At 48.6% G+C, this 17,896-nt stretch overlaps 1 protein-coding gene across 1 annotated transcript in view; it reads right to left on the bottom strand.

Moving 5' to 3' along the window:
• Positions 1-225: 225 nt before the first annotated feature.
• Positions 226-17,896, bottom strand: part of LOC144612403 (uncharacterized) — a 29,083-nt gene continuing 11,412 nt past the window's right edge. Inside the window, exons 3-6 of the mRNA XM_078432011.1 lie at positions 10,142-10,381; positions 5,929-6,091; positions 3,225-3,344; positions 226-579 (exon numbers count right to left, since the gene is read on the bottom strand). Of these exons, the coding sequence (XP_078288137.1) occupies positions 393-579; positions 3,225-3,344; positions 5,929-6,091; positions 10,142-10,381 (710 nt within the window). The 3' untranslated portion in view covers positions 226-392. The remainder of the gene's footprint in view (positions 580-3,224; positions 3,345-5,928; positions 6,092-10,141; positions 10,382-17,896) is intronic.

Below are 17,896 nucleotides of genomic sequence, written 5' to 3'. Positions count from 1 at the left end.
TGTACCTGTTGAGCCAGTTTGGAAGCTGTTTGTCCTGCGTAGCATAGGAACTAAAACTGCAGACGCTGGTTTAAATCGAAGGTAGGCACAAAATGCTGGAGTAACTCAGCTGGTCAGGCAGCATCTCTGGAGAGAAGGAATGGGGGACGTTTCGGGTCGCCCGAAACGTCACCCATTCCTTCTCTCCAGAGATGCGGCCTGACCAGCTGAGTTACTCAAGCATTTTGCGTCTACCTGTCCTACGTAGCAACTGCATTGTGCAACATCTGCTCTTCTGTCTTGCTTCTCTCTCTCTCTCTCTCTGTGTCAGGTAGAGTTGGTCAGGAGGTCACGGACGGTCTAACTGATGGATTGTTTGTTCCCTTTTCGCCAGACTGTCGCCACCACGCAGGTTACTGCTGCTTGTTTTGCACGGGGTACAGGAGGCTCATGTGTTCGGCATCCTTGAACGGCAGCTTCTCAGCGTAGTAGTACTGCACCATCTCCGGGATGCTGTTGAACAGGGCGCTGTTCTGATCCAGCGTGTACTTGTTATCTTTGGTCTGGGCCAGTATGATGTGGACACACCCCTGGCTGGTTCTGCAAATGGGGAGAAAATAACAGGACAATAGACAATTCGGCCCTTCGAGCCTGTACGCACCGCCATAATGTGATCATGGCTGATCATTCTCAATCAGTACCCCGTTCCTGCCTTCTCCCCATACCCCCTGACTCCGCTACCCTTAAGAGCTCTATCTAGCTCTCTCTTGAATGCATTCAGAGAATTCTTAAACTGTGGCCCCTGGTTCTGGACTCCCCCAACATTGGGAACATGTTTCCTGCCTCTAACGTGTCCAACCCCTTAATAATCTTATAAGTTTCGATAAGATCCCCTCTCATCCTTCTAAATTCCAGTGTATACAAGCCTAGTCGCTCCAGTCTTTCAACATACGACAGTCCTGCCATTCCGGGAATTAACCTAGTAAACCTACGCTGCACGCCCTCAATAGTAGTATCATCAGGAGACAGCGGCAAGGTGGCGCGGCGGTAGAGTTGCTGCCTCACAGCACCAGAGACCCGAGTTCAATCCCGGCTACGGGAGCTGTCTTCTGCACGGAGTTTGGACATTCACCCCTTGACCTGCGTGGGTTTTCTCCAAGATTTCCCGTTTCCTCCCACACTCCAAAGACGTGCAGGGTTGTAGGTTAATTGGCTTGGTAAATGTAAAAATTGTCCCTGGTGTGATGATAGTGTGCGGGAAACGCCGGTCGGTGCGGACCCGGTGGGCCGAAGGGCCTGTTTCCGCGCTATTTCTCTAAAACTAAACATTAAAGACCATTTTACAGTTGATCCAAAATTTTAAAAAACAGCATTGTAGTTGACAGTGAGGAAGTTTAGGTTAGGCTAGGTATACTATTGGCACATGACGAAGGTATTTATTCACATAATGCTGGAGTAACTCAGCAGGTCAGGCAGCATCTCGGGAGAGAAGGAATGGGTGACGTTTCGGGTTGAGATCCTTCTTCAGACTTCTCGATCCGAAACGTCACCCATTCCTTCTCTCCCGAGATGCTGCCTGACCTGCTGAGTTACTCCAACATTTTGTGAATAAATACCTTCAATTTGTACCAGCACCAGCATCTGCAGTTATTTTCTTATACTACTTATTGGCACATGACCTTAAGCTGGAAAGGGTGCAGTAAAGATTTACGAGGATGTTTTCAGGACTCGATGACCTGAGCTATACGGAGAGGTTGAGCAGGCTAGAACGTTATTTCTTGAGCGCTGGAGGATGAGGGGTGATCTCATGGTGTATAAGATCATGAGGGAATGTTATTGGGTAAATGCAGAGTCTTTCACCCAGAGAAGGGGAATCAAGAACCAGAGGACACAGGTTTAAGGTGAGGGGAGGGGCAGGGGAAAGAAGATTTAATAGCAACCTGAGAGGCAATTTAAATTTATACGTAGGTTGGTAGGTTTATGGAACCAGATCCCCCTCCCGATGCAGGAGCTTGATCGCCCCATCGAGGAAGGCCCGCCACCGGCTACGGGAGCCAAGATCGCCCCGTCAACGGAAGGTTAGAGGCCCCCGACCACTGGAGGACAAAGAAGGGAGAGATTGAACTTTTTTTTCGCCTTCCATCACAGTGAGGAATGTGGAGGAGTCACTGTGGTGGATGTTCATGTTAAAATGTATTTTGTGTGCCCTGTGGCTTTTTATTGTTATGACTGTGTGGGCAAATGAAGTTCCTCGTATGTTGCAAAACATACTTGGCTAACAAAGTATTATTGTGATTGTTTGTGATTATGATGCTGGAGGAAGTGGTTGAGGCAGGGACTAACTATCACAAGGTTTAAAAAACATCTGATTAATTCACAAAATGCTGGAGTAACTCAGCAGGTCAGGCAGCATCTTGGGAGGAATGGGTGGACATCTGGACATGTACATCTGGACAGGTACATCTGGACAGATACATCTGGACAGGTACATCTGGACAGGTACATGAATAGGATAATGTTTAGAGGAATATGGATGGGCCAAACGCGGGCAGGTGGGACTGGTGCAGATGGGGAGGCATGTTGGTCGGCAAAGTCGGGCCGAAGGGCATGTTTTCAAAATCAATAGTTCACAGCATGGTTGGATACAGCCCAGCATTGGTGTTAGCAGTGTTAATCTTGGACTGTGGATCTTGGAGACAGGTGATCGACTCTGATGTGTTTGCGAATGCGTGTGGCGATACACGAGGAACATCCTCAGGCACGTGAGTGAGGTAAAAAAAAGAGAAAAGAGCCGAGCGCTTGCGTTCAATGGGAGTAAAAAATCGGATTTTTGTTTTGAAAATTTACACACAAAATTACCAGTTTCAAGCTCTTTTGTTGCTTTTGAAAGTAAAAACAGACATTACAAAATAATGTGAATATGTCACTGTACACTAATAACATTTTGAAGTAAATTTGCACATTTCTCAAACACAACGTCTCGATACAAAATGCTGGAGTAACTCAGCGGGTCAGGCAGCATCTGGCAGTCAGGCAGCATCAGTCGAGACCCGAAACGTCGCCCATTCCTTCTCTCCCGAGATGCTGCCTGGCCCGCAGAGTTACTCCAGCACTCTGTGAAACGTCACCAATCCATGTTCTCCTGAGATGCTGGCTGACCAGCTGAGTTACTCCAGCATTTTGTGTCTACCTTTGATTTTAACCAGCGTCTGCAGTGTTTCCTTCCACAACGCCTTGATACTTACTTCAGGGCAAGAGAGTACTTGCTGTTTCCTGACTCACTGTTCCGTACCAGGTAGCTGGCCTCCTTGCAGGCCTGCAGGCGTGACTCTGCCTCCAGCCAGGTGACGGCTCCGTGATACCAGCTGTGTGGGACCAGATGGGAGACTCCAGTTAAATATGGCACATGGAGTCAAGAGTGTGTCACGGTCATACGTCCCAGATAGAACAATGACAATAGACAACAGTTGCAGCAGGAGGCCATTCGGCCCTTTCAACCAGCGCCGCCATTCACTGTGATCATGGCTGATCATCCACAATTAGTACCCCGTTCCTGCCCTCTCCCCATACTCCGCTATCATTAAGAGCTCTATCTAACTCTCTCTCGAAAGCATCCAGTAAACTGGCCTCCACTGCCTTCTGAGGCAGAGAATTCCACAGATTCACAACTCTCTGGGTGAAAAAGTTTTTCCTCATCTCCGTTCTAAATGGCCGACCCCTTATGCTTAAACTGTGGCCCCTGGTTCTGGACTCCCCCAACATTAGGAACATGTTTCCTGCCTCTAACGTGTCCAACCCCTTAATAATCTTATATGTTTCGATAAGATCCCCTATCATCCTTCTAAATTCCAGTGTATACAAGCCTAGTCGCCCCAGTCTTTCAACATACGACAGTCCCGCCATTCTTAAACTGTTGCCCCTGGTTCTGGAATCTGACGTTCTCACTTGCAGCACCACAACGCAATATGTAAACATAGTACACTGTAAATAATATAATAAACGGGAGAATGAGGAGGGAGGAAAGTAAACAAATAAATAAATAATAAATGTGAAATGATACAGCATAGAAACAGGCCCTTTGGCCCAACTTGCCCACACCGGCCAACATGTCCCATCTACATGAGTCCCACCTGCCTGCGTTTGGCCCATATCCCTCCAAACCTGTCCTATCCATTTACCTGTCTATCTGTTTCTTAAATGTTGTGATAGTCCCTGCCTCAACTACCTCCTCCGGCAGCTCGTTCCATACACCCACCACCCTCTGTGTGAAGCTGGGTGGTAGTGTGAGATGTGAGGAAGATGCTATGAGGTTGCAGGGTGACTTGAACAGGTTGTGTGAATGGGCGGATGCATGGCAGATGCAGTTTAATGTGGATGTGTGAGGTTATCGACTTTGGTGGTAAGAATAAGAAGGCAGATTATTATCTGAATGGTGTCAAGTTAGGAAAAGGGGACGTACAACGAGATCTTGGTGTCCTAGTGCATCAGTCACTGAAAGGAAGCATGCAGGTACAGCAGGCAGTGAAGAAAGCCAATGGAATGTTGGCCTTCATAACAAGAGTTGAGTTGAGTATAGGAGCAAAGAGGTCCTTCTGCAGTTGTACAGGGCCCTAGTGAGACCGCACCTGGAGTACTGTGTGCAGTTTTGGGCTCCAAATTTGAGGAAGGATATTCTTGCTATTGAGGGCGTGCAGCGTAGGTTTACTAGGTTAATTCCCGGAATGGTGGGACTATCGTATATTGAAAGACTGGAGCGACTAGGCTTGTATACACTGGAATTTAGAAGGATGAGAGGGGATCTTATCTAAACTTATAAGATTATTAAGGGGTTGGACACGTTAGAGGCAGGAAACATGTTCCCAATGTTGGGGGAGTCCAGAACCAGGGGCCACAGTTTAAGAATAAGGGGTAGGCCATTTAGAACAAAGATGAGGAAAAACTTTTTCATTCAGAGAGTTGTAAATCTGTGGAATTCACTGCCTCAGAAGGCATTGGAGGCCAAGTCTCTGAATGCATTCAAGAGAGAGCTAGATAGAGCTCTTAAGGATAGCGGAGTCAGGGGGTATGGGGAGAAGGCAGGAACGGGGTACTGATTGAGAATGATCAGCCATGATCACATTGAATGGTGGTGCTGGTTCGAAGGGCCGAATGGCCTACTCCTGCACCTATTGTCGATTGTCTACGTTACCCCGTCAGATTACTATTAAATGTTTTCCCCTTCACCTTGAACCTCTGGCCTCTGGTCCTCGATTCCCCTACTCTGGGTGAGGCTCAAGGATCACGGGGCAGCCATTTATGGTAGCCTTCCCTCAATATCCTTGGGATGTGCAAGGAGGAACTGCAGACGCTGGCTTACACTGAGGATAGACACAAAATGCTGGTGTAACTCAGCGGGACGGGCAGCATCTCTGGATAGAAGGAATGGGTGACGCTTCGGGTCGAGACGCTTCTTAAGACTGAGAGTCAGGGAGAAGGGGAGACCAGCGATAATGGAAGGGTAAGGTTTGACTGCCTCACCGCGGGAGAAGAATGAGGAGGAGATAAGACTTTTCTTTGCCTTCCATCACAGTGCGGGTGTGCCTGGAGGAATCACTGTGATGGTTGTCAGTGTTAAACTGTAATTGTGTGTCTTGTGTTCTTTATTGTTTACTGTCAACCATTTACTGTTTATTGTTTATTGTCAACCATTTACGCCGGACCCTGACGCGAGAGGACGCTGGCGCTGTTTGTTCGCCGCTTCTCCGTCTGGACAAATCTTTTGTTTATTTATTTATTTTTATGTTTTATTTACTCTGTAAAGCGTCTTTGAGTTTCCAGAAAAGCGCTATATAAATTAAATGTATTATTATTATTATTATTATTAAGGTGTGAAATCAACAAATCAAAGCAGACGATGATCAATGGATGCAGGGAGACGAGAGAGAGCACAGTAGTTTCAAAGGGACTTACACTTGTTTTTCTAATGGAATGGTCGGATCCACCTTCTGTCCCGTATCACAGGTGTCGGGGCTCTGTTGCTTCGGGACTTTCTGAGTCCAGCTCGGATGCCTTGTGTGGTGCTTGACTTTCTCCTCTTTCGGTGGAGATGCTCGTTCCGCCGAGTCAAACTGGACTGGGGTGGGGATCGAACAGTACACAGAAAGTGGGGCCATGATTAACCAGAATCAACAGGCATGTGAGTGAAGTTTTAAAAAAAAGAGGAAGAGCCGAGCGCTTGCTTGAGGCATACAACGGGGGTTAAAAAATTTGAACATTTACACACAATATTACCAGTTTCAAGCCTCTTTTAGTGCATTTCAAAGTAAAAACAGACATTACAAAATAATGTGAATATGTCACTGTACACTAATAACATTTTAAAGTAAATTCAATTGATAATCAGCCTAAAAAGGTGGTAATTGGCTTTTCTGCTGTGTTTTATATTTTAACCCCGTCTTAAATTAATTTAGTTATATAATCTTGCACTTAAATTTAATATCTACTCATTACAGTTCCACCACTGATTTTCTGGCACTCTTGGTTCCAGGGCTTTGCTGGTTTATCCAGCAGGCCAAGGAAGTCGCTCGGCGATGGGGATCGATGTGCTGGCTCCAGCTGGGCTGGAGTTCCAGAGCCCCGGCTGCAGGATGCAAATTCAACCCATCGATCGGCCATGGAAGTCCCGATGAGGTCGAAGTTGGCTGCCTTGCCCAGTCGAGGTGCCACATTTACGGGGAGACTTCCAGGGCGCGCGGAGGGGGGGGGGGGGGGGATTCTCGCGGAACCCCTAGCGACCTCTAGCGGAACCCTATTGTTCATTATAAATCTGTACATCGTTTTTTTTTTTCTTTTTTTTGATCCGATTTCTCCGTTTATTTGGCAAAGTGAAAAACGTGGAAACCATGCAAAAAGCGCGGAAAGTGGATTTTAAAAACGCCAAAATCCGAGGAAAATTCACATGCCTGATCGAGGGTCAATAGGCAATAGGTGCGGGAGTAGGCCATTCAGCCCTTCGAGCCAGCACTGCCATTCACCGTGATCATGGCTGAATCCAACGAGGAGGGTCAGTTTTATCGAGCTCATCCACCTTCCCATTTGCAGATGCGGCAGACACAGAATGTTTAGTTTATAGAGGCAGCGTAGAAACAGGCCTTTTCGGCCCACCAGGTCCGCGCCGACCAGCGATCCTCGGACAATTTTTTGACTGGGGACAATTTTTACATTTACCAAGCCAATTAACCTGCATACCTGTACGTCTTTGGAGTGTGGGAGGAAACCGAAGATCTCGGAGAAAACCCACGCAGGTCACGGGGAGAACGTACGAGAAACTCCGTACAGACAGCACCCTTAGTCGGGATCGAACCCGGGTCTAAGTGTCTGCATTGGCTGTAAGGCAGCAACTTAGAGCTCTTAAGGATAGTGGAGTCAGGGGGTATGGGGAGAAGGCAGGAATGGGGTACTGATTGAGAATGATCAGCCATGATCACATTGAATGGCGGTGCTGGCTCGAAGGGCCGAATGGCCTCCTCCTGCACTTATTGTCTATTGTCTAACTCTACCGCTGCGCCACCGTGCCGAATGAATTCACCGTGTGAGTGTGGAACATCTGCACAATCCATGCCACACCTACTAAGATACCCACTTCTTGGTGAAAAATGTTGCCTGGAAGATCTAACGATGGCAAATGAGAAGGCTGTCCACTGTGGAAGAGCCTGGCCAAACATTTGAAACATAGATAATGGACACGAAAGAATTAATTAATCGTGGAAACAAAACGCATCTCTGCTGAGAAGTATATTTCAGTTTTTTTACCCACCCCTCCAACACAAAGGCAGGAACTACTTTGCCCACACAGAGGGTGGTGGGTGTATGGAACGAGCTGCTGGAGGGGGTAGTTGAGGCAGGGACGATCGCAAAATGTAAGGAAAATCTAGACAGGTACATGGATAGGTCAGGTTTAGAAACAGAAAAATAGGTGCAGGAGTAGGCCCTTCAGCCCTGCGAGCCAGCACCGCCATTCAATATGATCCTGGCTGATCATCCAAAATCAGTACCCTTTTCCTGCTTTCTCACCATATCACTTGATGCCTTTAGCACCAAGAGCTAAATCTTACTCTCACTTGAAAACATCCAGTAAATTGGCCTCCACTGCCTTCTGTGGCAGAGAATTCCACAGATTCACAACACTCTGGGTGAAGAAGATTTTCCTCATCTCAGTCCTAAATGGCCGACCCCTTGTTCTTAAACTGAGCCCCCTGGTTCTGGACTCCCCCAACGTCAGGAACATTTTTCCTGCATCTAGCCTGTCCGATATGTTTCTCCAAGATCCCCTCTCATCCTTCTAAATTCCAGTGAATACAAGCCCAGTCGACCCATTCTTTGAGGCATATGGGCCAAATGCAGGCAGTTGGGACTAGTGTAGATGGGGCATGTTGTGGGCAAGTTGGTCCGAAGGGCCTGTTTCCACACTGTATGGCTCTATGACACAGAAGTCTAAGAGCCTGCTTGTCCAGTCCCCTCCCCTGACATCAGTCTGAAGAAGGGTCTCGACCTTTAACGTCACCCATTCCTTCTCTCCAGAGATGCTGCCTGACCCGCTAAGTTATTGCAGCATTTTGTGTCTACCTTCGATTTAAACCAGCATCTGCAGTTTTTTCCCTAAACACTATTCAAAAGTTTTTGAGAGGGAACTTTCTGAAGTGACTATGGTTCGTATACACGCACACAGGTCACAGCCTCAGAATTATAGAGCACTCTTTTAGAAAGGAGTTCGAGGAGGAACTTCTTTAGTCAGAGGGCAGTTAATCTGTGGAACCCACTGCCACAGTGGGCGATGGAGGCCGTCAGAGGATATTTTTAAGGCGGAGATAGACAAATTCTTGATTAGAACGGGTGTTAACGGTTATGGGGAGAAGGCAGGAAAATGGGATTAGGAGTCAGAGATCAGCCATGATTGAATGGCGGAGTGGGCTCGATGGGCCGAATGGCCTAATTCTACTATAACTTGTGAATACATTTTACAGTTTATTAAATAGTGATTATGACCGGTGTTAAACACTTCCTGCTTAGGAGTGAAAACAAGGAAGTGCAGACGTTGGTTTACCCAGGAAAAATGCAAAGCGCTGGAGTAACTCAGCGGATCAGGCAGCATCTCTGGAGAAAAGAGTAGGTGATATTTCGGGTCAGAACACTCCAGACTTCATTAACATCACCTATTCTTTTTCTCCACAGAGGCTGCCTGACCCACTGAGTTACCCCAGCTTTTTATGTCTAACTTCGGTGTAAACTGGCATCTGCAGTCCCTTCCTACAAATCTCTGGAAAGCATGGGTGATAGAATGTGGAAACAGGCCCTTCGGCCCAACTTGCCCACACTGGTTAGCATGTCCCATCTGCCCGCGTTTGGTCCATATCCCTCCAAATCTGTCCTATCCATGTAGCTGTCTAACTGATCCTTAAACGTTGGGATAGTCCAAGCCTCAACTACCTCCTCCGGCAGCAATAGACAATAGACAATAGGTGCAGGAGGAGGCCATTCGGCCTTTCGAGCCAGCACCGCCATTCAATGTGATCATGGCTGATCATTCTCAATCAGTACCCCGTTCCTGCCTTCTCCCCATACCCCGACTCCGCTATCCTTAAGAACTCTATCTAACTCTCTCTTGAATGCATTCAGAGAATTGGCCTCCACTGCCTTCTGAGGTAGAGAATTCCACAGATTCACAACTCTGACTGAAAAAGTTTTTCCTCATCTCCGTTCTAAATGGCAGCTCGTTCCATACACCCACCGCCTTCTGTGTGAAAAAGTTACCCCTCAGATTCCTATTAAATCTTTTCCCCATCGCCTCAAACCTAAGTCCTCTGGTCCTCGATTCCCCTACTCTGGGAAAGAGACTGTGCATCTACCCGATCTATTCCTCTCACGATTTTATACACCTCTGTAAGATCACCCCTCACCCTCCTGCGCTCCAAGGAATAGAGAATGTATTTTTAACCACTCCCGGGGGAGTTAATTCTGGCTATGTTCAAGGGCGGCACAGTGGCACAGCCTCACAGCGCAACACTTTTTTGACTTTGCACTACTGTTGTCACACGCGGTCTCGACCCCAAACGTCACCCATTCCTTCCTTCCATCCACAGATGCTGCCAGTGCCGTAGTTGCTCTCCGGAGTTCCCCGGCGTACCTGCCAATGCTTTGGCGATCTGCTCCGTCTTCCACTCCCAGGGCTGTTCGTACTCTGCCGCGGGACGCTCGTCGTTCTCCGGCAGGCAGCCGCTAATTGGCCACGGGGTCCCAGTCCTCTCCATCGCTGCGTTCCCCACGCCTTCCGCCTTTGGTCCCATCTCCCCCCCTGGCTCGTAGGGACTGTCGTACAACAGGGATTGCTTCCCAAGTGGATCCTTCGACCCCCGCCTTCGGATTTCTGTATCGGGAAAAGATTATAGCCTGCTCGTAAAAATAATCATAAGGAATAGGAGTGGAATTAGGCCATTCAGCCCATCGAGTCTACCCCGCCATTCAATCAGGGCAGCACAGCGGCAGAGTTGTTACCTTACAGTGAATGCAGCGCAGGAGACCCGGGTTCCATCCCGACTACAGGTGTTGTCCGTACAAAGTTTGTACGTTCTCCCCGTGACCTGCATGGGTTTCCTCCCACACTCCAAAGATGTACAGGTTTGTAGGTTAATTGGCCTGGTAAATGTAAAAATTGTCCCTAGTGGGTATAGGATAGTGTTAGTGTGAGGGTATCGCTGGTCGGCGCGGACCTGGTGGGCCGAAAGGCCTGTTTCCGCGCTGTATCTCTAAACTAAAAATCTATCTCTCCCTCTTAACCCCATTCTCCTGCCTTCTTCCCATAACCCCTGACACCCACATTAATCAAGAATCTATCTCTGCCTTAAATAATATCCACTGACTTGGCCTCCACAGCCCTCTCTGGCAAAGAATTCCACAGATTAACCACCCATCATTCTGTAACCAAGTCGTGGTGGAGGATATTTCAACAGAACATAGAACAGTACAGGCAGCATCTGTGGAGAACATGGATAGGTGACGTTTCACAGAGTGCTGGAGTAATTCAGCGGGTCAGGCAGCATCTGTGGAGAACATGGATAGGTGACGTTTCACAGAGTGCTGGAGTAACTCAGCGGGTCAGGCAGCATTCTTCAGAATGTATTCTTCCATCTGAAGAAGGGTCTCAACCCGCAATGTCACCTTTTCCTTTTTTCCAGAGATGCTGCCTGTCCCGCTGAGTTACTCCAGCTTTTTGTATCTATCTTAGGGCTAAACAGGTGCTGGAGTAACTCAGCAGGTCAGGGAGCACCTCCGGAAAACACAGAAAGGTGACGTTTCACAGAGTGCCGGAGTAACTCAGCGGGTCAGGCAGCATCTCTGGAGAACACGGAAAGGTGACGTTTCACAGATTGCTGGAGTAACTCAGCATCTGGAGAGAAGAAGGGTCTTGACCCCCCAAAATTTCCCAATGTTGGGGGAGTCCAGAACCAGGGGCCACAGTCTAAGAATAAAGGGGACGCCATTTAAAACCGAGGTGAGAAGAAACCTTTCCCCCCAGAGTTGTGAATCTGTGGAATTCTCTGCCACAGAGGGCAGTGGAGGCTAATTCACTGGAGGAATTTAAAAGAACGTTAGATAGATCTCTAGGGGCTATGGAATCAAGGGGTATGGGGAGAAGGCAGGCACGGGTTACTGATTGTGGATGATCAGCCATGATCACAATGAATGGCGGTGCTGGCTCGTAGGGCCGAATGGCCTCCTCCTGCACGTATTTTCTATAATGTGGTCAGAAGCCAGGATTTACAGAGGAACTTTTTAAAACTCAAATCACTGCATGGAGGAAGTGCATGATTGCACAGGACAGGTTCATGGAAAAACGATTGAATCTATCTCTTGGGATTTGTGTAATTATAGTTAGAGCGGCCAGGCTGAAGTTGTTTTCTTTGGAGGACACAAGGTAAGAGATGATTTGATTACAGTATGTGAAGTTATGGGAGGTCGTGCAAGGGTGAAATGGTGAGGTTGATAACCAGGGTTGACACAAAATGCTGGAGTAACTCAGCGGGTCAGGCAGCATCTCTGGAGAGAAGGAATTGAACAATTAGGCATGATTTCAACCACTGACTGATTTCCCCATTTTATTCACAAACAGGAATAAGATGAATGGCTGGTCAAGACCCTTCTTCAGACGGAAGTCTTCTCTCCAGAGTCGCTGAGTTACTCCAGCATTTTGTGTCTACCTTCGATTTAAACCAGCATCTGCAGTTTTTTTCTCTACACATTGCCTTGATAACCAAGGATTGTGGTGAGGCACAATGGGTCGCGGCCTGGTGAGACATTTCCGATGCACAGGAACGCAAGAGGCTGCAGAGAGTGGACTTGCAGGAAACATGTTCCCGATGTTGGGGGAGTCCTGAACCAGGGGCCACAGTTTAAGAATAAGGGGTAAGCCATTTAGAATGGAGACGAGGAAGAACTTTTTCACGCAGAGAGTTGTGAATCTGTGGAATTCTCTGCCTCAGAAGGCAGGGGAGGCCGATTCTCTGGATGCTTTCGAGAGAGTTAGATAGAGCTCTTAATGATGGCGGAGTCAAGGGATATGGGGAGAAAGCGGCACGGTGGCGCAGCGGTAGAGTTGCTGCCTTACAGCGAATGCAGCGCCGGAGACTCAGGTTCAATCCTGACTACGGGTGCTGTACTGTACGGAGTTTGTACGTTCTCCCCGTGACCTGCGTGGGTTTTCTCCGAGATCTTCGGTTTCCTCCCACACTCCAAAGATGTACAGGTTTGTAGGTTAATTGGCTGGGCAAATGTAAAAATTGTCCCTAGTGGGTGTAGGATAGTGTTAATGTGCGGGGATCACTGGGCGGCGCGGTCCCGGTGGGCCGAAGGGCCTGTTTCTGCGCTGTATCTCTAAATCTAAAAAAAATCTAAAAAGGCAGGAATGGGGTACTGATCAGCCATGATCACGGTGAATGTGGGTGCTGGCGTGAAGGGCCGGATGGCCTACTCCTGCCCCTATTGTCTATTGACTTAGCCCGGTCCATCACGGGCACAGCCCTCAGCACCATCGATAGCGTCGACAACAAGTGCTGCCTCAAGAAGACGGCATCTACTGTCAAGGATCCCCATCATCCGGGCCCTGCTCTCTTACTGCTGCCACTGTCGGGCAGGAGGTAGAGAAGCCCGAGGTCCCACACACCAGGATCAAGAACAGCCCCAGGTGGTGTTAGAGTGGGACATAGTTGTTTAGTAGTTGTTTAGTATACTTGTAGAATGTGCACGTCCGGTTGATTGCATTCTGGTCTGGTCTGCCCCAACAGCTGCTGACGACCTTCTACCGCTGCACCATAGAGAGCATCCTAACACATGGAATCCCTGTGTGGTACCTCAGCTGCACGGAGACAGAAAGGAAAGCTCTTCATCGGGTAGTCCATAGAGCTCAGAGGACCATCGGAACACAGCTACCAGCCTTGGAGGGCATCTACAACACACGATGCCTCAGAAAAGCCACCAGCATCCACAAAGACTCTTCACACCCCTGCAATAGTCTGTTCGAACTCCTTTCATCGGGCAGACGATACAAGGCCTTCTACGCCCGCACCTCCAGACTCAGGAACAGCTTCATCCCCAGGGCCATAGCTGCTATGAACCGGTCCTGCTGAGCCGGATGGTCACATCGCACAGTGAATCGGCACAGACCTACTTGCACTTTATTTTGTCTTAAAACTGTTACAATTTGTTTCTTTGGGTTGTTGTTGTTTAAATTAATTAAATTATTGCATCATATGGGAGGCACATTCCCAATCTCGTTGTATCCCTGTACAATGACAATAAAGATATATTATATTGTATTGTATTAGTCGAAACAGGGTGGACCACTTGAAGGTTGCAATCTCCCACCCAGCAGGGCTGTCTGTCATCACAGACCCCACTGTGAAACCACTGGGATTTGACCTCCGTAGCGAGCAATGGCTAACCCTGAACAGGATCCGCACTGTCCATGCAAGAACAGCCCATCACCTGCACAAGTGGGGGATGGCAGACAGCCCTGCTTGCAACTGCGGATATCCAGACCACACCATCCCACACATCCCTCGTGAATGACTGCACACTGAGGCTTTTCCCTGATGGTATCAAGATCATCCACCCAGCACCTGATGCTGCCCTGGCCTGGATGTCCACCCTTGACCTACAACTTTAGGCTGTGCATGCCCTACGCAAGAAGAGGAAGAAGAAGTATATTTGTAAGGATTGTCACATAGTTGTCTGAAAATTAGTGTCCAGGTAATTTGGTACTATGGTGGCGGGTGTGTTACCACGGTTTTGTTTTGTATCGTGACCGTAATTAAATAAATTATTTTTGTTGAACAAAAAAAAAAAGGATCAAGAACAGCTATTTCCCTACAACCATCATGTTGTTGAACGAAAGATAGACATAAAATGCTGGAGTTAATCAGCGGGACAGGCAGCATCTCCGGAGAGAAGGAATGGGTGACGTTTCGGGCCAAGTTTCATCTTCAGACTGAGTCCGAGTTCTTTAGTAACTTGTCAGTTTCTTTGTTGAACTAAATTAAGGCGCATGTAGCAATCAAAAGCGCTTGAACAATTGGTTGGGCAGAAAGCCAAACTGTAAGAAAGAGGCCTGCGCCTCCTTTTCAAGAGCAGCCAGCTCTTGTACGGTCGGTGCCAAAGCATCAACATGACCCTTATACGTGCCACCTGCCGTTGCTCTTTACTGTCCATAAACTACTTTGCCATCAAATTCATCCACTGGAATTTTTAGGTCAGGCTCAACTTGCGAGATGATGACATTCAAGTGCTCTTCAATTTCAGTCAACAACTGCATTTCATTGTACCATATGGTACATCCATCTTGAGTCTTGCCGCGAAACGTCACCCTTTACTTTTCTCCGGAGATGCTGCCTGTGCCGCTGAGTTACTCCAGCGTTTTGTGTCGATCTTCGGTGTAGATAGCTGCTGCAGATGTTCTTGAACCAATCTTCACAACCCTAAATCGTATCACAGCAACAGAAGACTGCCTCTCCCACCACCATGGACTATTTGTTTTCATATTTATGTTTTTACACCAGCACTTTGTGTCTTTTTTTCACAGAATCACCAAACGGTGATCAGGCGCGAATAGGGTTGCCAACTTCCTCACTCCCAAATACGGGACAAGGTGACGTCATGACAAGAAGAGTTGAGTATAGAAGCAAAGAGGTCCTTCTGCAGTTGTACAGGGCCCTAGTGAGACCGCACCTGGAGTACTGTGTGCAGTTTTGGTCTCCAAATTTGAGGAAGGATATTCTTGCTATTGAGGGCATGCAGCGTAGGTTTACTAGGTTAATTCCCGGAATGGCGGGACTGTCGTATGTTGAAAGACTGGAGCCACTAGGCTTGTATCCACTAGAATTTAGAAGGATGAGAGGGGATCTTATCAAAACATATAAGATTATTAAGGGGTTGGACACGTTAGGGGCAGGAAAGATGTTCCCAATGTTGGGGGAGTCCAGAACCAGTGGCCACAGTTTAAGAATAAGGGGTAGGCCATTTAGAACAGAGATGAGGAAAAACTTTTTCAGTCAGAGTTGTAAATCTGTGGAGTTCTCTGCCTCAGAAGGCAGTGGAGGCCAATTCTTTGAATGCATTGAAGAGAGAGCTAGATAGAGCGCTTAAGGAGAGCGGAGTCAGGAGGTATGGAGAGAAGGCAGGAACGTGGTACTGATTGAGAATGATCAGCCATGATCACATTGAATGGTGGTGCTGGCACGAAGGGCCGAATTGCCTACTCCTGCACCTATTGTCTATTCTTACCGCCTCGCGCCCCACGTGACCTCACCCAGCCAGCGGCCACGTGCTCCCGCTCCACAAATGGCGGCTGCCATTGGTGGAGTTGGAGCACGTGGCCTCTGACTAGGTGAGGTCACGTGGGGCGCGGGGCGGTGACGTCACCCTTTGTCCCTTATTTGGGAGTGAGGAAGTTGGCAACCCTACTAATACGGGACAAACTAATTTAGCCCAAAATACGGGATGTCCCGGCTAATAAGGGACTGTTGGCAACCCTAGGCATGATTTCAACCACTGACTGATTTCCCCACAGTCTGCCATTTTGTTCGCAAACAGGAATAAGATGAATGGCTGGTCAGCCGAGAGCATGAGGGAGCTTGATGAAGATCTGCAGAGAATCAAGCCGCTCCCTGTACAAGGGGCTGGGTCACTTGTTATGTTTGCTGGCGTGCTGGTTTGCCAGCAGGGGGAGTTTGGAGCAGGGAAATCAGGGATAGACGCACAGAGTGCTGGAGTAACTCAGCGGGTCAGGCAGCATCTCTGGAGAACATGGACAGGTGACGTTTCACAGAGTGCTGGAGTAACTCAACGGGTCAGGCAGCATCTGTGGAGAAAAAGGATGGGTGACATTTTGGGACTGGACCCTTCTTCAGACTGAAAATAGGGGGTGGGGAGGGGAGAACTGGAGGCAAGAAAAGACCAGGACCAACCTCAAATGAATCCAGGCAGGACGTTGCCTGGTAGGTCCATTGTTGGCAGGTCCAAAGTGTGATCTTGAGAGAAACAAGGTGGAGAACTGTGGGACCGGTAACTGTGGGACTGCGCCGACCAGCGCTCCCTGCGCACACTAACACCATCCTACACACACACACACACACACAAGGGACAATTTTACATTTACCAAAACCAATTAACCTACAAACCTTTATGTCTTTAGAGTGTAGGAGAAAACAGTAGATCTCGGAGATCGTACAAGCTCCGTACAGACAGCGCCCGTAGTCGGGATGGAACCCGGGTCTCCGGCGCTGCAAGCGCTGTAAGGCAGCAACTCTACCGCTGCGCCACCCTGTTAATACGAGGTGATCGCGGGTCGGTGCGGACTCAGTGGGCCTGTTTCCACGCTGTATCTCTAAACTAAACCAAAGATGCAAAAATGTTGCTCCCCAGCTGAGCGGGGCACCAAGTGTCCATCGGGAATTTGCACCACAAGTGCTGTTTGTTCGGCAATAAAACAGTTAAGGCCGCGTTCTCGAAATCCCGTCTCCCATCCATATGATTTCCAAATGTGGATGTGTTGTATTGTTTCCAGGGTGCAGTTTCCTCAGGCTGCTTCCTCCCTCTCTCTCTCGCTTCCTCTTCGAGCTGCACACACCACTTTCATGCCGCCGAGAGGAAGTCTCGTCCGCAGCGATGGGATTGTTACTGCTTGGCCGACGTCGCCCTAACCGGGGCGACTCTGGGCTCCCAGGCTCCGGAATCCGCACAGTGACAAAATAATCCCACAGTCGCAGTGCATCACTCCGCAATTGTCAACAAGGGGGGAGCTTGAAAGCTGCAGGGAATTGTTGATATCCATGGAGCAGTCAAGTCCATCACAGAACTCCTCTGAACCGCCATCAGCTGGAAATTCCCATGCGTCAAAGTGGTGCAAATGTTTACTTTAGTTTAGAGATACAGCGCAGAAACAGGCCCTTTTGGCCCACTGAGTCCGCGCTGACCAGCGATCCCCGCACACCAACACTATCCCACACCCACTAGGGACGATTTTTACATGTAAACGAAGCCAATTAACCTACAAACCTGCATGTCTTTGGAGTGTGGGAGGAAACTCACATGGCGGCACGGTGGCGCAGCGGTAGAGTTGCTGCCTTACTGCGAATGCAGCGCCGGAGACCCGGGTTCCATCCTGACTACGGCCGTCGTCTGTACGGAGTTTGCACGTTTTCCCCGTGACCTGCGTGGGTTTTCTTCGAGATCTTCGGTTTCCTCCCACACTCCAAAGACGTGCAGGTTTGTAGGTTAATTGGATTGCTAAATGTAAAAATTGTCCCTAGTGGGTGTAGGATAGTGTTAGTATGCGGGGATCGCTGGTCGGCGCGGACCCGGTGGGCCGAAGGGCCTGTTTCTGAACTGC

Source organism: Rhinoraja longicauda, chromosome 44, assembly GCF_053455715.1.
Source record: "Rhinoraja longicauda isolate Sanriku21f chromosome 44, sRhiLon1.1, whole genome shotgun sequence".
Lineage (NCBI taxonomy): Eukaryota > Metazoa > Chordata > Chondrichthyes > Rajiformes > Arhynchobatidae > Rhinoraja > Rhinoraja longicauda.
The sequence above is the reverse complement of the archived record's forward strand: the minus strand, read 5'-3'. Positions and strand labels throughout refer to the sequence as shown.